This window comes from Macaca thibetana, chromosome 5, assembly GCF_024542745.1.
Source record: "Macaca thibetana thibetana isolate TM-01 chromosome 5, ASM2454274v1, whole genome shotgun sequence".
Classification (NCBI taxonomy): Eukaryota; Metazoa; Chordata; class Mammalia; order Primates; family Cercopithecidae; genus Macaca; species Macaca thibetana.
This window is the reverse complement of record NC_065582.1, coordinates 184,058,467-184,077,835: the sequence shown is the minus strand read 5'-3', so window position 1 is coordinate 184,077,835 and position 19,369 is coordinate 184,058,467. Positions and strand designations below refer to the sequence as shown.

Below are 19,369 nucleotides of genomic sequence, written 5' to 3'. Positions count from 1 at the left end.
AACCAGCCAACGCTTGTGATAGATGTCTGGAAAATCACTAACCTGACACATGCACTGGGAGCCACGAGGCAGCTTCCCCTCAGAGATGTCAGTGATTGGGAAAATTGGCGTCCACACTCAGGCTACAGCCCTGCCTTCCCTCCAGAGACTGGATCTTGGGCCAGGGTCTCCCGGGTTACCCTGGAACCTGAGTGGCTGCACTTGGGAGCTCAGCCCAGCAGTCACCTCTCAGCCTCGGTGGCCCCTGGCAGGTGTGAGCTGCCCCCCGGGTCCCGAATGCAGACGCCTCTCAGTCTCGGGGGTCCCCGGCTTCCCTACGCAGACACCTCTCAGCCTCAGAGGTCCCCGGCTCCCCTATGCAGACGCCTCTCAGCCTTGGGGGACCCTGGCGGCTATGAGCCGCCAACCCGGTTCCCTGTGCAGTTGCCTCTCAGCTTCAGGGGCCCCTGAGAGGTGTTTGCCGCCCCCCGGCCCCCACTATGCCACCAGCTGGGGGTGGGGTCCAGGGAGGCGCGTTGTGGTCACTCGGCGCGTTTGTTGTCTCAACACTTGAGTTTGTAACTTCAGTAATTTCTCACTTCTGATGTTTCCAATGAGAGCAGTGGCTCAAAGGAGCAGTCGCAGCGACAGACCCAAACCCGACAGGAAGGGGTAGCTGCCCAGGAGGGTGCCGGGCATGCAATGAACAGTCCCCCTGCCCCGCCCCACCCCAGAGCAGGTGGCAACTGGCCCGCGCGGTCCGCAGTGAGGCCCACCTTGACAAGGTCGTCGATGTTGACCTTGCCATCCTTGTTTTCATCCAGTGCTGCAGCCAGGCTGGTGAGCTTGCTTTCAGGAATGTGCTTGACTTGCTTCATGGCACTGATGAGCTCGGCGACACTGATGACGTTCTCCCTGTGGGAGCACAGCCTGCATGTGGCCATGGGCAGATGTCCTGCTACACGGGGCCTCACTGCCCACACCTGTGGCTGCAAGTGGTCAGCACTGACACAGGCAGCTCCACGTGAGCCAGGAAACCCCCAAGGTATGATCCCATCCTGAATACACTGCCAAGAGCTCCCAGAGCCAGCCTGGACACAAACACAGAAACACCACCGGGTCCAGGGTTTCCACGGGCATGTCTGCCCCTCAGTGGCCACCCCTCCGGGGCCATGGCTGCTGGGCAGTGGTCCTCAGGCCTGTGGCCACTTGGCAATACTTTCATGATCATGGAGGCTGTGGTGCTCTAGGCAGATGAGGGCCTCCAAGAGCAGGGACAAGAGCATGAGCAGGGTGCCACAGGCAGCCTGCCTATAACGCTGTGGGGGTGGGGGTGGAGATTTGGAGCCTGCAGGGCACCAGCTGTTGCCCAACAGCTGTTTCATTCGCCCAGAAGGGACTCACACAACGGCAGCTCCCTCAGCCACTGCTGCAGCAATCTGGGACATGTCGGGCAAAGAGAAGGCCGACTGCCGGAATTGGTGTCATTACTGAGTGTGGGTGGGGTCAGGAAGAGGGAGAGGCAAGAGAGAGCCTGGTAATTCGAGGAAACAGAAGCCAAGAGAGGCGGAGGCTGGAACAGGAGGGGAGAGGGCTGTGGGAAGAGGAAGAGGGGCCAGGAAGGGAGGAACTGCTCTCAGAGAGGCAGAGACTGAGATGCCAGTGGGTCCCTGGCTGGGACTGTTGAGTCAAAGGAGGAGAGGCAGCTAGGCAGAGGCCAAGATGTGCCCTTTGGAGCCAGAAGGGCCCAGCTTGGATCCAGCAAAGGGACCAGGCATCCTGCGTGAGTCTCCCATCCCTCTCCCACGCCCGCCACCTCACTCACCCCGTGGGCATGCCGCTGGCCGGGGCCAGCTTGCCAGCTTGCTGGTCCATCTCCAGCTGCGAGATCAAGCCGTCAATCTGCCCGATCATCTGCTGCACCCTTTTTGTCAGTCTCTTGCTGGCTTTAGATTCTTCCACGTATTTTTCTTCACCAGTCTTTGAAAGCTCCTTCTTGATCTCCTGCAAGTCCTAATAAAATTATTTTAGTTGTAAAAAGTTTGTCTTAAAAGAAAAACAGGGCCAGGTGCAGTGGCTCACGCCTGTAATCCCAGTACTTTGGGAGGCCAAGGCGGGCAGATCACCTGAGGTCAGGAGTTCGAGACCAGCCTGGCCAACGTGGTGAAACCCCGTCTCTACTAAAAATACAAAAATTAGCTGGGCATGGTGGCAGGCGCCTGTAATCCCACTTACTCGGGAGGCTGAGGCAGGAGAATCGCTTGAACCCAGGAGGCAGAGGCTGCAGTGAGCTGAGATTGTGCCAACGCACTCCAGCCTGGGCAACAGAGCGAGACTCTGTCTCAAAAAAAAAAAAAAAAAAAAAAAGAAAGAAAGAAAAAAGAAAAAGGAATCTGGTTGGGCACAGTGGCTCATGCCTGTAATCCCAGCACTTTGGGAGGCCAAGGCAGGAGGATCACTTGAGGACAGGAGTTCGAAACCAGCCCAGGCAACATAGCGAGACCTTATCTCTATTAAAATTCAAACAAAAAATTAGCCAGGTGTGGTGGTACACACCTGTAGTCCCAGCTACCCAGGAGTATGAGACAGGAGGATCGCTTGAGCCCAGGAGGTCGAGGCTGCAGCGAGCCAAGATCACACCACTGCACTCCAGCTTGGGTGACAGAGCGAGACCCTATCTCAAAAAAAAAAAAAAAAAAGCTAATAAATTAACTTGTAAAGGTAATTAAATCCATTAATTCAAACCAGAGAAAGTTACAAACTGTATTTCTATCATACAAATTTCTTATTTTTGTACACTGCCTTTTTAGCAAAAGATACAGAATCTACTCTGAATCTCAATTTCCTTCATATTTGTTAAAGAAAAATTAAGTGAACGAATTAATCAAGGAAATTAAGTGTCTTTTTTTTTGAGATAGGGTCTTGCTCTGTTGCCCAGGCTGGAGTGAAGTGGCATGATCTCAGCTCACTGCAGCCTCCAACTCCCAGCCTCCCACTCCCAAGCAATCCTCCTGCCTCAGACTCCGGAGTAGCTGGGAGTACAGGCACACGCCATCATGCCTGGCTATTTTTGTATTTTTTGCAGAAATGGGGTTTCACCATGTTGCCCAGGATGGTCTCAAACTCCTGAGCTCAAGTGATCCTCCTGCCTTGACCTCCCAAAGTGCTGGGATTATAGGCCTGAGCCGCCAGTGCCCAGCTTTAAGTGTCTTTTTAAATTTGAAGTTGTTTTTTTCCCCACGAATAAACATCATGGGGAGGCGAGGAGAGGGGAGGGAAGGAACAAGCTGAGCTGGTGATAAGCACCTCACATCCAGTGGAGAACCCACAAGGCATGAGGCTGTCATAAATCCAGAAATGGCAAATTATTTTTGCCAATTGAAAAATCAGTCATCACTACCAACAGAGCTATGAAAACAGTTTTAAAAAAGTCATATTGGCCGGGCACGGTGGCTCACGCCTGTAATCCCAGCACTTTGGGAGGCCGAGGCGGGTGGATCACGAGGTCAGGAGATCGAGACCATCCTGGCTAACATGGTGAAACCCCGTCTCTACTAAAAATACAAAAAACTAGCCGGGCGTGGTGGCGGGCGCCTGTAGTCCCAGCTACTCGGAGGCTGAGGCAGGAGAATGGCGTGAACCTGGGAGGCGGAGCTTGCAGTGAGCCGAGATCGCGCCACTGCACTCTAGCCTGGGTGACACAGCGCGAGACTCCGTCTCAAAAAAAAAAAAAAAAAAAAAAAAAAAAAAAAAAAAAAAGTCATATTAGGGGCCGGTCGTGGTGGCTCACGCCTGTAATCCCAGCACTTTGGGAGGCTGAGGCGGGTGGATCACGAGGTCAGGAGATCGAGACCATCCTGGCTAACACAATGAAACCCCGTCTCTACTAAAAATACAAAAAATTAGCTAGGCGTGGCGGTGGGTGCCTATAGTCCCAGCTACTCAGGAGGCTGAGGCAAAAGAATCACTGGAACCCAGGAGGCGGAGGTTGCAGTGAGCCGCCGAGATCACGCCACTGCACTCCAGCCTGGGCAACAGAGCTAGACTTTGTCTCAAAATCATATTAGGAAGTAATATTTACCAAAAAAAAAAAAAAAAAAAAAAAAAAAAAAAAAAAAAAAAAAAAAAAAAAAAGAAAAAAATCACCATGGAAGAAAAGAAAAGCCACTTTTACATAATCATGAATAAGATTTCATCATCGGCCGGGCGCGGTGGCTCAAGCCTGTAATCCCAGCACTTTGGGAGGCCAAGGCGGGTGGATCACGAGGTCAGGAGATCGAGACTATCCTGGCTAACATGGTGAAACCCCGTCTCTACTAAAAATACAAAAAACTAGCCGGGCGTGGTGGCGGGCACCTGTAGTCCCAGCTACTTGGGAGGCTGAGGCGGGAGAATGGCGTGAACCCGGGAGGCGGAGCTTGCAGTGAGCCGAGATCACGCCACTGCACTCCAGCCTGGGAGACACAGCAAGACTCCGTCTCAAAAAAAAAAAAAAAAAAAAAAAAAAAAAAAAAGATTTCATCATCAAGTGACCAAACTCTTCATGAGACACCTTCCCATGTTTAGAGACTAAAAGATGTGGCCAGGCACGGCGGCTCACACCTGTAATCCCAGCACTTTGGGAGGGCGATGCAGGTGGATCACTTGAGGCCAGGAATTCGAGATGAGCCTGGTCAACATGGTGAAATCCTGTCTCTACTAAAAATACAAAAAATTGAGCTGGGCGTGGTGGCACATGCTTGTTGTCTCATCTACTCGGGAGGCTGAGGCACAAGACTGCTTGAACCCAGGAGGTGGAGGTTGCAGTGAGCTGAAATTGTGCCACTGCACTCCAGCCTGAGCAACAGAGCAAGACCTTCTCTCAAAAAAAAAGGTGCACATGCATCTGTGGCCAGAATGGCACACAGCCACATTCTAGAAGATTGGTCCAGCCAGAATGGCTATGGAAAAGTTACTGTATAGGTTTATTTATAATTTGCTTTCCTCTCCAAATACTCTCTGGCCAGCTTATCGAGTATCTGACGGAAGTATTATGTAATACTTTTGGGGCCAGTACAGCGATTTTACTCTTCTTGCAGTCTCAGAGTCCAGGGAGCAAATCCCACCCACCTCGCTGTAGTCCTGCATGTCCTCCTTCAGCAGCTCCAGCTCCTCCTTCTCCTTGGTGAGTGACTTCTTCTGTTCCTGCAGCTTAGAGCAGGCATCGCTGAGGATGTCAATTTCCTCCTTAGTGATCTGTTCCTCCTGAGATAAAAATGGTCAAATAATAAAGCCTGAGCCAAGGGAAAGAACTAGCCTGTTCCCAAGTGACCGGCTGCTCTGTTCATATTATATGGACAGCCCAGGGCAAGAGTCTCACTGGACACTCATTGGTAACAAGAGACCAGCAGGGTTCAGGTTCAGTGCTATGCTGGCTGCATGCATGCAGTCACTGTCTGCCCTCATATGCCGAACCGCATTTGTTTAAAGCGTGTCATCTATGAATTGACACATGTACTGTGAAACCTTCACTACAGTCAAAGAGTCACCTCCAAATGCATCTTCATGTCCCCACTGGGACCCGCCGCCCACCCCCAGCAACCTCAGGTCCACCTCCTGCCACGGCAGACTTGGGTGCGTTTTCTAGCATCTGAAATAGACGGATCAGCCAGTGCACGCTCTTTTTTTGTCTGGCTTCTCTCCCTCACTTATTCTGAGATGTGCTCCTGTGGTCGTGTGTTTCTTGTTTTTTGAGACAGGGTCTCTGTTGCCCAGGCTGGAGTGCAGTGGTGCAATCATGGCTTGCTGCAGCCTTGATTGCCCAAGCTCAAGCAGTCTCCTGCCTCAGCCACCCCAGGAGCTGGGACTACGGGCACACATTGACATGTCTGGCCAACTTTTAATGTTTTGTAAAGACGGGGTCTCACTATGTTGCCCAGGCTGGTCTCAAACTCCTGGGCTCAGATGATCCTCCCACCTCGGCCCCCCACCGTGCTGGTATCACAGGTGTGGGCCCCGCACCCAGCCCCTCTGTTGGGTTTTTCTTTCCCTCAGCAACACTTTACAGCAAGCACTTCGTGGACAGCATTTGCATATCTTTTTCCAAATTTATCCCTAAGTAGTTCATTTCGGGGGGTGCCATACCGTTCAAACCTTCTCTGACTACTCATTACCATAGTGAAGCACAATTGATGTTCACACCATTTGTAAATAAAGAGTTTTCCTTTTTCCTTTCTGATGTATATGGTTTTGTTTTCTGTATCCAACTGCCCTGACTGAAACCCCCAGGCTGATGCTGAGCTCAGACACCAGCTGATGCTGAGCTGAGGACAGACACCCTCATCGACGTCTCACCACTGAGGGTGATGGCAGCTAGAGGTGTTTCAGCGGATGCTTTTGACTGGGCTGAGAAAGCTGCCCATGTGTGCAGGACATCTGCGTATCAGGAACGGATACTGGGTTCTGCCCTATGCTCTTTCTGCAGCTACCGAGATAAAACATTCCCGGCTTTTCTAATTTAGTCGGTTGTTTTTTTTTTTTTTGAGACGGAGTCTCGCTCTGTTGCCCAGGCTGGAGTGCAGTGGTGTGATCTCGGCTCACTGCAAGCTCCGCCTCCCAGGTTCACGCCATTCTCCAGCCTCCCAAGTAGCTGGGACTACAGGCGCCCGCCACCGCACCCAGCTAATTTTTTATATTTTTAGTAGAGACGGGGTTTCACCGTGTTAGCCAGGATGGTCTCGATCTCCTGACCTCATGATCCACCTGCCTCGGCCTCCCAAAGTGCTGGGATTACAGGTGTGAGCCATCGCGCCTGGCCAATTTAGTCTGTTAATGTGGAAATTACATTTAAAAAAATTTTGGCCAGACGCAGTATCTCAAGCCTGTAAACTCAGCACTTAGGGAGGCCGAGGTGGGAGGATCACCTGAGGCCAGGAGTTCGAGACTAGCCAGGCCAACATGGTGAAACCCCATCTCTACTAAAAATACAAAAATTAGCCAGGTGTGGTGGTGGGCACCTATAATCCCAGCTATTCAGGAGGCTGAGGTAGGAGAATCACTTGAGCCTGGGAGGTCAAGGCTTCAGTGAGCCGAGGTCACGTCTCTGCACTCCAGACTGGGCAAGAGAGTGAGATCCCATTTCAAAAAAAAAAAAATTCAAGCCAATTTGTATTTTTTGGACAAATCCCATGTAATCATGATTCTTTTTACATAATAGTTCTATTTGATTTGCTAAAAAGTTTAATTTTTTTTTTTTTTTTTTGAGACAGAGTCTCATTCTGTTGCTCAGGCTGGAGTGCAGTGGCGCAATCTCTGCTCACTGCAAGTTCCACCTCCCAGGTTCACGCCATTCTCCTGCCTCAGCCTCCTGAGTAGCTGGGACTACAGGCGCATGCCACCATGTCTGGCTGATTTTTTGTATTTTTAGTAGAGACAGGGTTTCACCATGTTAGCCAGGATGGTCTCAATCTCCTGACCCCGTGATCCACCCACCTCGGCCTCTCAAAGTGTTGGGATTACAGGTGTGAGCCACTGCACCTGGTCCCAAAATTTTTTTTATGGCTGGGCACGGTGGCTCACCCCTGTAATCTTAGCATTTTGGGAGGCTGCGGCGGGAAGATCACTTGAAGTCAGGCGTTTGAGACCAGCCTGGCCAACATGGTGAAATCCCGTCTCTCCTAAAAATACAAACATTAGCCAGGTCTGGTGGTGTACGGCTGTACTCCCAGTTACTTGGAAGGCTGAGGCAGAAGAGTCGCTTGAACCTGGGAGGCAGAGGCTGCAGTGAGCCGAGATGGCGTCACTGCCCTCCAGCCTGCGAGTTTAAGATGGAAGGCACCAGGAGGCATCCCATGTAGGCAGCACAGGTGCCTGGAGGCTGCACCTCACAGGCTGGCATGGGGAGTCTGAAGATGCCGCAAGCCCAGATCACCCCACAGGAGGTGACAGCAGGTTGGGCCTGTGGAGGAGGCTTCACCTTGAGGGGCCACATTGCCCTCCATTGTCTGTGCAAGCTGACAAAGGGCCCTGAAACCTGCCGACTGGCATCTCTACCTGCCACACTGTGGGCCAGGGTGCCAAGTTCCTGGCAGCCTCAGCTGTCGTGCACCCAGGCACAGTGCAGAGCCCAGCCGGACTCACTCTCTTCCCAACCACCAAGCCTCCCAGGGGCCCACTGGCCTCATCCTCAACCCCTTGCACCATCTCCTCTCACTGAGGGCTATAGGTGCCCCAGCTAACCTGTCCCCATCCCTGCCCCACAACTGTCCACAAAGCCAGGCCACGCCCTCCTCAGCCTCCAGTGCCCCAGAACCTGCCTCGTTACCTTCAAGCCCCCCAGCACCGGGGCAGTGTCCTTCAGGGTCTCTGACCGCAGGACTGTGTCAGACACTTCTGGCTGCAGCTCAGCCCCTAGCCTTTGGGGAACGGCTACCACACGTTCGGGCTCAACGTCCTTCTGAAAGGCAAGGCGACACCGGCCCGGCGCCCGCCGTCACACAGAAGCAGACTTCTCAATCCCCGATGCTCAGAATGGATGGCAGAGGCCACATTGGGAGCAGGCCTGCCGGTGACAGCGGGCAGCACACCTGCCACAGGAGGTCCCTAGGGAGGCTTCATGCAGCTGCCAGGTCACCTGGGGCCCTCTCTGGAACAGGCTAGAGCACCTCACCCATCTCTGGTCTCCCCATGACTCCACCAAGCTGTCCTGTCACTTGCAGAGAAGGAGGCTGAGCCTGTGGGTGGGCACCATGCATGTGACCCAAGAGGACCACAGGGCCCGCGTTGAAGAGGAGCCCAGAGCCTGGGGTAGTCTGAGGCTCCTCTGCCAGCGCCCCTCACAGCAAGTCCCTGAGGAGAGAGTGGGCACTGCTGTGTGCTAAGCTTGCCCCTCTGAGATGGCTAAGGTACATCTCCCATGAGCACCACCGTGGCCATCAGGGAGTCCCAAAGTCAGAGTTGCAGCCACCACACCCGGGCACCCTGTCTCCCTGACTACTCCAGGGGGAAATAAAAATGCAGGACAGAGCTATAGGGCCACGCACGTGGGGGGCCAAGCACGCGGGAGGCCAAGACTGTGGGCTTGTGGGGTTTCTAGGGAGGCTGGGTCAGGACAGCCTCATGCCCCACGGAGCAGGGCCACCGCTTACCGCCGCCTCCGAGCGCTTCTGCAGCTCCTTCTCGCGGTGCTCCTGCTGGATGGCCGCCTCCTCTTGCAGCGTGGCCTCCAGCTTGGCCTTGTTGTCCACCTGCTCGCCCTCCACCTCGGCTGCCTTCACCTGCGCTTCCTTTGCCTTCAGAAGAGGGTACACCTGGGAGTGAGCCCCAGAAACTGCCAGAGGCCCCTGCTGTCCCTAACCTCTGTCCTCTGCCCCTGTCACCAGCTGGGCTTCACACACAGGACAGAAGGCACTGCCGAGGTGCCGCCTGCAATTGCTGGGAGTCCTCTGGGCCACCCTTTGTGCTCGCCCGGTGACTCCTGACGTGCAGGGAAGGAGCACAGGCGCTGCTGACACAGTTCCAAGGGCCGTAGCACAGATCCACAGCAGCCAACATGTGGCCAGGTCAGGACCACACAGGGGATGGCAGGCTAGGGGCCGGTGAAGAGGGATGGAAGGAAGGGGACAGGTGGCTGGGTGGGGGCAATAGCAAGGGGGTAGAGGGGAGGTTGTGTGGGTGGGGGGCTCCTTGCCCATGGTTGAGGAATGAGCACTCTTGCACGCCTCCCCCGACCACAGAAAAGCCACCCCAGAAGAGTGGGGCCAGCTATGAAGAGATGAGGTAAAAGGGGTCTCCGACAGCACGTACCACAATCTCTGGGAGGGTCTGCAGTGTGGACTTGAGCTGGTCGGCTGGAGAGAGGGTGTCCGGGAGGTACATGGCCCGGGACAGGATGAGCAGTGATGTGGGGATTTCCTGATGCAGGTGCAGGTCCAGCCACTGCAACCAAAGCCACATTCAGCAGATGGGCAGCCCCTCAACCCCACCGCCAACACAGCAGGTCAACCCTTCTCATCACCAGAAGAGCCCTCAGAGAAGATGGTGTCTCAAGTTCTAAAAGGTCTATTTGTTGCTCTGCTGTGTGAACCGATGACGGCCTTAGTAAACAAAACACCAGAGAGGCTCGGGGGTCAACAGCCCCCACAGCGAGGACCCCAAGGGCCTCAGAACAGGGCACCAACTCTCCACTTAAAAACACCCCAGGGGGCCGGGCGCGGTGGCTCAAGCCTGTAATCCCAGCACTTTGGGAGGCCGAGGCGGGCAGATCACGAGGTCAGGAGATCGAGACCATCCTGGCTAACACGGTGAAACCCCGTCTCTACTAAAAATACAAAAAACTAGCCGGGCGCGGTGGCGGGCGCCTGTAGTCCCAGCTACTCGGGAGGCTGAGGCAGGAGAATGGCGTAAACCCGGGAGGCGGAGCTTGCAGTGAGCTGAGATCCGGCCACTGCACTCAAGCCTGGGTGACAGAGCAAGACTCCGTCTCAAAAAAAAAAAAAAAAAAAAACACCCCAGGGGCTGGGCACCTATAATCCCAGCACTTTGGGAGGCCCAGGTGGGCGGATCACCTGAGGTCAGAAGTTAGAGACCAGCCTGGCCAACATGGCGAAACCCCATCTCTACTAAAAATACAAAAATTAGCCAGGCATTGTGGGGCGCGCTTGTAGTCCCAGCTACTTGGGTGGCTGAGGCACAAAAATTGCTTGAACCAGGGAGGCAGAGATTTTATCGAGCTGAAATCGCGCCACTGCACTCCAGCCTGTGTGACAGAGCAAGACTCTGTCTCAAACAAAGAAAACCAGCCCAGGTCAACATATAATGGGCCCGCAGAGGCAGTGCCACTGAGGCCGGTCAGCACTCAGGCCCCCGCAGGCTCTGCACAGACCAGGTTCTGGGACTGGCTGCTTGAGTGACACCAAGACAATCCTCCAAATGCGCAAGAAAGACCGTGACAATGTTTGGAGACAAACTGAACATGGGGCAAAACATGAGAACAAACCCTAAGAGAAGAAAGGCAACGCTGAGAGGTGGGTAGAGAAGGAAAGTGTAAACACATGACACTCGGGCCCCCAATGCACCACACTCCCCTGGGGGCTGAGGGGCTTGGGAAGGGACGGCATCTGCCCCCCTGCTCAGATGCCCCTGTGTGTGTGGCCCATGTCCCCACGGAGCTCCAGAAGGCTGGGCAGAGTGCTAGGGAGGTTAGCACCCATGCCAGACACAGAGAAGGCTCTGCTGGGGAATCGATGGAAGACGCAGCTGTGGAAGGCAGGGGGTGCCACAGGATCACACCATAAATACTGTCTGTGTCGAGAGGGGAAGTGTGTTCACACACTTTCATCTACTCTTGCAGGTTGTGTGAAAAACCCGGCAGGAGGATGACGACCAACAAGGGCATGCCAGTGCCAGGGCACTGGGAGGAAACTGGCTGGAGCCCTGCACCCCTTAACCTTTCCATGTAAGAGTGAGTGGCCGGGGCCACCACTGCCCAACCTACAAGCCACTTGATCTGACGGCACTGGGAACAGGCACCTGCTCAGGGCACGGCCAAGAGAGGGGGCAGCTCCAGACGTCAGACCACGCCATGCCACCCAAACCTTCCATGGCCCCAGTTCAGAAAGAATCAAAATGTGAACATGTCTGACATCTCAGAGGTGAACTCTAGTCCTCATCTGACTACAGATAATCAAAATAGTAAGTTACTAAGGTCTTTAAAATCAACTAAAAGCAAACAAGAAAAAATCAAAGCAATATTCAAAAGGCAATGAAAAGCGAGAATGCAGGGGTGTGAATGTGATAAGACCAGAAGGGTGAGAAACAGCCCAAACATCCTAGCCGTCCCCAGAGAGGTCAGAGTGTCGCCTCGCCAGGCCCGCCCAGAGTTTGGGAAAAGCCTCCAAGTGGCCTTTCAAGGCTGACGTTTCCCTTGAGCCGATGCTGGCCTGGCATAAGGCAAGTATTCACGCACCTGCTTCAGCTGGCCCCTCAAGCGGTCTTCCGTGACGCCCAGGGCCCGCATGCCTCGTGCCCGACATGCCGCCTGCAGCTCCTTGACGTTCAGGCTGTCCACCCCTTCCTCAGCAATCAGCTAGAAAACAAAGCAGTGAATTATCATCCGGGACAGCTGCTGGTGGGTCACCGTGTCTATGTGAACACCTCCAGAGTAAGTGGCTAACAGGTTTTGCCAAGCAAGAATCAAACCACTGCCACCAAAGCCCAGTTCTAGGTTTGAAGTGGCTGGAACCCTGTGATGGAGGGTCAGGATCTTGGGAAGTGCAGAACGGCCACGACCAATCCCCTGAGACAAAGAAGTCCACCTCCATCCCTCTGTCCTGATGGCAGAACCAGCCCCACCCTGGCTACTCCTGTCACCTAATGTTTCTCCTGATCCCCACAGTCCACCATCTGCCAAAGTGTGCCCAGGATGGAAAAGAAAGAGGGACAGAAGGAGAGGGAACCAGATACTCTGAAGATACATCCTGACCCCATACCCAAAGGGCCCCTCTCTTCTGCTCAGCCCAAGGTCACTGTGACCCCAACTGGAAAAGCAAACAGGAGTCCCAGAGATAGAAGACACCAAGGCATACAGGGAGCAACAGGTGAAGAGAGACACAGAGAAGTAATGACAGCCACCACTAGGTAGATGCTGGCAACAGGGCTCCCACGCCAGGACTCTGCAGCAGGGCCCATCATTTTAGAGTTCACTCCACCTCACAACCACCCTGTGGGGTAGGCAGTACCACCATCTCCACTTCTAAAACCAAACTTGACATAACTGTGGACACACATCCAGTTTTAACAAGTAACAGAGCTCCTGTGCATAAGATGCCTCCCCTAGTGTAATGTCTCACCAGCAGCACTGCAATGAGCACATGCCACCCACCCAGTCAAGACAGAGGCCACCTTCCCCAGCTCCCGGTGCTGTCCGTTCAGATACGCTTGTCTCCACGTCTGCAGCTGTCACCTGGAGTGCTCTCTGAACAGGATCATGCCGGACGTCACCTCTGGGGTTCCCTGAGGACCCACTGGGGGTGCTGTGGGTATGCTGGGTTAGGCCTCTCACTGCCACGCAGCATTCCACAGCGTGCGTGCCCTCCTTAGCCAAACCCTTCGCCCACCGAGCTGGGCTCCTCTGGTTGATCAGCAATGAAGCTCTTTCTGTCTGCTTTCTCCTCCCTGTCCTCCTGTGGGCTGGCTGACCTCTGTTAGATTTCGCTCTGGGGGTCTGAGTCTCTGTGCAGCATTTTTAGTGTTGCTCTGCGGATTGCGACACACAATCCACGGGCGCAGCTCACTGCAGTGCGGTGGGGTCGGCACTCCCCCACGAAGGCAAGCACTGAAGCCTCCCCTCCGTCTGTTCTCAGCTGTCGCCTCCACCGCATCGTCACCTCCACCCCACCACGGAGCACGTCCCTCAGCCTCGCTTGCTACAGAAGGTGCAGGGAGAGCGCAGCCTGCTGTGCCGACCCTCACTCTGGTTGCTGGGAACTCCTCCTGCTGCCACGAGGTACTTTCTGTTACTGTTTCCTCTCTGGTCGAGGAGCTTCCCTCAGCCCTTCCTTTAGGGGAGGTCTGCTGGTGACAGTCGCAGCTTCCTTCCCTCTGATACTGCCTTGGCTCCCCGTCATCGCTATATTTTTGCTGGTGATAGATCTTTTAACAATTGAAAAATAATGCTCCACGTCCTGTGGTCTCCACAGTTCCTGGAGAAATCCATTGTCATTCAACTTTTCCCCTAATAGTAAAGATGTCGTTCTTGGCCAGGCACAGTGGCTCACGCCTGTAATCCCAACATTTTGGGAGGCCGAGGTGGGAGAATCACTTGAGCCCAGGAGTTTCAGACCAGCTTGGGCAGCATAATAGTAAGACCTCATCTCTACAAGAAAAATAAACAAAACTAGCCGGTGTGGTGGCGCACACCTGTGGTCCTAGCTACTTGGGGGGCTGAGGTGGGAGGATGGCTTGGTTCTGGGAGGTCAAGGCTACAGTGAGTTGAGATTGTGCCACTGGACTGCACTCTAGACAGGGCAACAGAACAAGACACCATCTCCCCCAAAACCCAAAAAAAGACCTGGCATTCATAAATGAAACAACAACCACACACACATACACACACGTGTGCGTGCACACACATACACACACACACACACACACACGATGCCTTTCTCTCTTTGCCTTAAAACTATTGTCTTCAGGTTCATTAGTTTGACTCTGATGTGACTTGGTGTGAATTTTTTTGGATTTATCTTATTCAGGGTTCACTCAGCTTCTGACGTTTGCAGATTTACATCTTTAACTGAGCCTGGGAAGTTTTCAGTCAGCCATTATTTCTTGAGGTACTCTTTCAGCCCTGCTCTATCCTTTCTCCTCCGGAACACCAGATAACACAGATGGTCAACACTTGCTACAGCACAGGCTGTGGGGCTCTGTTCAACGTTTTCTACTATTTTCTCTCTGTTGTTCAAATGGGTAATTTCTATCATTTTATCTTAAAGTTTACTCGTTCTGTATTTTATCTTCTCCATTCTGCTGTTGACCCCACCCAGGTTTTGACTTTGGATACTGTATTTTTCATTTGGTTCTTCTTTTTTATTTTTATTTTTTTAAGAGACAGAGTCTCCCTCTGTTGCCCAGGCTGGAGTGCAGTGACACAATCATGACTCACTGCAAGCTCAATCTCCCAAGCTCAAGCAATCCTCCCGCCTCAGCCTCCTGAGTAGCTGGAGCTACAGGCGCAAGTCATCACGCCCAGCTAATTTAAAAATTTTTTTGTAGAGGTGGGGGTCTCACTATGTTGCCCAGGCAGGTCTCAAACCACCGGGCTCAAGGAATCCTCCCACCTTGGCCTTCCAGAGTGCTGGGATTACAGATGTGAGCCACCGCACCTGGCCTTAGTATCTTCTCTGAATATCTTTTAATATTAATATTTAATAATATCTTTTCTTCTCTTTCTTTGCCAAGATCTATTTTTCAAGTGTTTTACTCTGTTGTGGCTTTTGTAGCTTTGCATTGGTGGCTGTTTGAGGCCCAGGTGCAGGGTCTCTAACTGTCATCTCAGGGTTGGTACCAGGCGTTGCCTTTTCTCATTCACTGATACCTTCCTGCTTCTTCAATCTAGATCTGACTTCCAGTTTGTCGCAGCTGACCTCCTCTGGTGCATGGTGGCATGGGTGGTGGGTATTCTAATTTGCACAGAGTTTGCAATTGATGATCTGGCATCTACTAATCCCAGGGCCAAGCTAACAAGGCCAAAGCTGTTTCCACCTCCCTGTGGTCCAGCTTTCAAGCACCAACCACAAACCCCAACGTCTGTGTTTCCCTTCCTGCCCAGTCAGACATGTCTCCACCTGCTGCACACAAGGAAGGCAGGCATCGTCCCCCCGAGCTTACTGCTCCCCATGCGTGTGGAGGCTTTGTGGGGCCAAGTGACAGGGAAGCTGTGGGTAACACATTTCTCTCAATGGCACTGACCTCTCCATGTTGTCACTCATTCACATCCATAAGCTAAATCCTAGGCATATTTCAGAAGTGGTGGGAGAGCTGCCTCGGAAGAAATGCAGGCTCCCCACCCAGCCTCCACAGACATCCGCGGGAGCGGTGCTGCTTGCTACCGCTGGGAGCGGGTGCGTGGGAGTTCCAGCTCTCACAGGTGCCTCTCCCAGCAGGAGGGCAGAAGCATCTCGGTACTGTCTCCTACCTGGCTCCCACGGGCACAATGGTAGACATGGCCTTGTTCCTGCTGGGCAGTGGTCAAAGTCCCAACTCCCCGCTGGGTCCCCCAGGCCACCCCAGCAGTGGGGAAGTGTGGCGGACACACTATCAGATGAGAGGAAAGCTCAAGCCCCCGACGTGGTCTCCACTGACACTACAGGGGCTGGCCCCGCTCAGCCTTCTCTGACACCATCCCCGCCAGGGCTAGGGTGCCTGCTGGGTCCCAGCAAGGGCAGGATACAGGCTTCCCACATGGCCTTGCCTTGATTCGTAGGAATGACTGGCCCTCAACCTGCTCACCAGAGATGCAGGCATTCCCTTCCTGGAAGAGGCCAACACTGCCCTGAACCTCTTTATCTTCCATAGGCAACGCCTGCATCCAGGAAAAACGAAACACTGCAAACAAAATCAAAAGGGAAAGCAAAAGAAAAAGGCCTACGGATCACCCAGTTATTAGAGTAATCAATGTGAACTAGAGTTAGTGCGTTCAAGAAGACAAATGACAAAACGAACAGTTTTACCTGAGAACTGAAATCTTAAATTAAGAGCTCCTAATATGAATAAAAGAGTAATCAGCTGGGCACAGTGGCTCACACCTGTAATCCCAGCACTTTGGGAGGCCAAGGTGGGCAAATCACTTGAGGTCCAGAGTTCGAGGCCAGCCTGGCCAACGTGGTGAAACCCTGTCTCTACCAAAAAATACAAAAAATAGTCAGGCATGGTGGCGGGTGCCTGTAATCCTAGCTACTCCAGAGGCTGAGGCAGCAGAATTGCTTGAACCCAGGAGGTGGAGGTTGTAGTGAGTTGAGATCTCGCACTGCACTCCAGCCTGGGCAACAAGATTGAAACTCCGTCTCAAAAAAAAAAAAAAAAGGAGTAATCAGACCCAGAAGGAGGGCAGCGCCCTGAAAGCACAAAAGGGCGTGAAACACAGTCAAGTGCGTGCGATGGACGGGACAGGGCAAAGGGGCAAACGGACCCTCGATGAGGCCCCTCCTCATGGGAGGAGAGAGGCACGGAGGCGCCGTCATCAATAAGCAGGACGAACACAAAGACAGACACACCTAAGCAAGTTATTGTAAAACGGATGAAATCCAAACACAGAGAGATCATCCGAGAAGCTGCCAGAGAAAAGACATCCATCTTCAAAGGATCTGCAATCTGCAAGTGGCAAGACTCCTAGTGAGCTTATTTTCCATTGTTCAGCATCTTCCCGAGTCTCTACAATGAGGACATGCTGCTTTTGTCATCAGGAAAAAAAAAAAAGGTAAACGCTATAGCTGTGGCGCAGAGTGTGGCCGGCTTACCTTGTCGTCTGCTTTTATGGAGCGCAGCCGCATGGTGAGCTGGAAGCGCAGGAAGTTGTTGGTGCCGATGGACTGTAGCTCCAGCAGCTTGCACAGGGCCACCAGCTGCGGCCGCGTCAGGTTGTCCAGGGTAAGCTCATCCTCAAATAATTTGGAAAAACGCATGATTTCCTCATTGCTAGGCCTCTCCCCCGTCTCCCGGATCTGCGGAAGTGGTCACAAGGGTCATCCCTGGGGTACGTGCCCACCCAGCTCCCTCCCATGACCAATCACATTCCCAAAAGGTGCTGCCTCTCATCCTCAGGGACTCAAACCATTGACTTCTTTTTTTTTTTTTTTGAGACAGGGTCTCGCTCTGTCGCCCAGGCTGGAATGTAGTGGTGTAATCTCGGTTCACTGTAACCTCCGCCTCCTGGGTTCAAGCGATTCTCCTGCCTTAGCCTCCCGAGTAGCTGGGATCACAGGCTGCGCCACCACGCCCAGCTAATTTTTGTATTTTAGTAGAGACAGGATTTCATCATGTTGGCCAGGCTGGTCTCAAATGATCTGCCCGGCTCAGCCTCAAACCACTGACTTCTGACTCAAGTGCTGGGCTAGCCTGGGGAGAGGTGGTATCTGGCCTCTGGACCTGCCCTTCCTGAGCCAGTAAAGCTGAGGCTGCTGTCTGCTGGGGGAGAGGCCTGGGCCTACCGGCTGCTGCATGCAGGTCCTGTGATCCTCTCTCTGCCACAAAAGTGGCTGGGACCCTGCTGCTCTGGGGCAGGAAGAGGTGCACCCGTATGCACCGACATCTCCCACAGATGACTGCCTGAGCCTTGGGGGAGGGGTGTGCCATCTAGCTCTTTAGGGAGAGCTAGATTCCCTTAGCACAGATCACTCAGAGCCCTTTGGGTGACCCTCTGTGGTTCCTCCCACCTGAGGGACAAGCCACTAGCTCAGTCTCTGCCAAGAGCTGGGTTAGGAGGGTCCCTAGCAGAGAGGACAGACGAGGGAGGACGAGCCTGACTTGGTGCCCAGCTCAAATCGTAACATGCAGGATGCCAGCTCCAAGACATGGTTTCAGGTGTGCTCCTGGGGGCCACCCTATGCAGCACACCAAAACGCGGGTGACCGCAAGCACGTCCTTCTTGGCAGCTCGGCAGCCCAGGAAAGGTTGGGACGAGCCCCTCCTCCCACTCTGCAAGGTGCAACATCCTGGGTGAGGCTCCCAAAGCATGGCTCCCCCTAGAACATCTTGCTGGAACCACCACCCACTCCTTGGGGGCTCAGCAGCCCCATGGCCGTGCCGCCCCCTTCCAAGAGGCTTCTCTGTGGTTAGGCCTTGGCCTGGCAGTCTTTTCTGTCAAGGGTCAGACAGCAAGTATTTCTGGCTTTGCAGCCGTGGAAACCACTCGCCTCCGTGCTGCAGTGGGAAAACCCCACAGACAAGGCACACGCATGGCTGGAGTTTCTAGCCCCAGGTTTAAGCTCTTCCTGCACTTCAGACATCCTTCTGACTCCGAAGTGTCCCAAGTCCCTCAAGCCAATGACACTGGCCTCGTCAGCCCCATCTGGTCCTCAGGGATCTCGTCCATGGCACCCACCCTCTCCCCCATCCTCACCTCACGCCACATGACCACAGGAAACCTTGAGGGCCGCTCCTCCTCTAGAGCCCCCACTGCTCTCACAGTCCAGGCCTCTGACCAGCCCCTGGGACCTGGGACCTTCTTGACTGAGTCTAGCCAGAGGGCAGTGCCCAGCAGAGGAGCCCGGCCAAGCCACCCACACCTCACAACATCAGGGTCTCGGGCCCCTCATGGGTCAGATTCTACTGTGCCTGGAGGACTGCAGGGTGATGAGACACAGACACCCGTGATTCTGAAGGCTGATGAGGAGCAGCTACCACAGCTCAACTCACTGGGAGCTCAGGGAGGCCAGACTCCTGACACTCCACTGGCCCCCAACTGAGCCTCCTGGGTAAAGTCTCAAGCGCCAGCCAGCCACCTGGGGGAGCTCCACTCTGCTGAGCACAGCGAAGGGGAAACAGAAAAGCAAGGAAGGCTCCCTGGTGAGGTCACAGGGACTCAGACGCATCACAGCACCTTCTGGAAAAATACAGAGAAGTCTTTGGTGGCGCTGCCCTTGGCTGCCTTGTTCTTCAAGGCCATCTCTTCGATGGTGTCCTGGAGGAACTTGGCCAGCTCCAGCTTGACCCGAAGCTCCTTCTTCAGTCTCTCCTCCTGCAAGGGCAGAGAGGGCACTGCACTCCAGGCCCCGGCCTCTCCTGCCGGCACCTAGACCCTGGGGCCTCCTGGAGGGTGGGCTCAGGAGTGCACTCCAACTGCTCAGACTGTGGTTTGGGCAAGGAAAACATCTCACGTTTGTGCCCAACCCCCACCCCCAGAAACATTTCACAA

The 19,369-nt window shown here is 53.9% G+C and overlaps 1 protein-coding gene across 1 annotated transcript in view; it reads right to left on the bottom strand.

The window, feature by feature from the left end:
• LETM1 (leucine zipper and EF-hand containing transmembrane protein 1) overlaps positions 1-19,369 on the bottom strand; it is a 45,226-nt gene that overhangs the window by 3,573 nt on the left and 22,284 nt on the right. The window contains exons 5-13 of the mRNA XM_050792280.1: positions 19,055-19,192; positions 16,974-17,177; positions 11,924-12,043; positions 9,763-9,894; positions 9,105-9,248; positions 8,282-8,413; positions 5,089-5,223; positions 1,805-1,992; positions 756-894 (exon numbers count right to left, since the gene is read on the bottom strand). Coding sequence (XP_050648237.1) covers positions 756-894; positions 1,805-1,992; positions 5,089-5,223; positions 8,282-8,413; positions 9,105-9,248; positions 9,763-9,894; positions 11,924-12,043; positions 16,974-17,177; positions 19,055-19,192 — 1,332 coding nt within the window. The remainder of the gene's footprint in view (positions 1-755; positions 895-1,804; positions 1,993-5,088; positions 5,224-8,281; positions 8,414-9,104; positions 9,249-9,762; positions 9,895-11,923; positions 12,044-16,973; positions 17,178-19,054; positions 19,193-19,369) is intronic.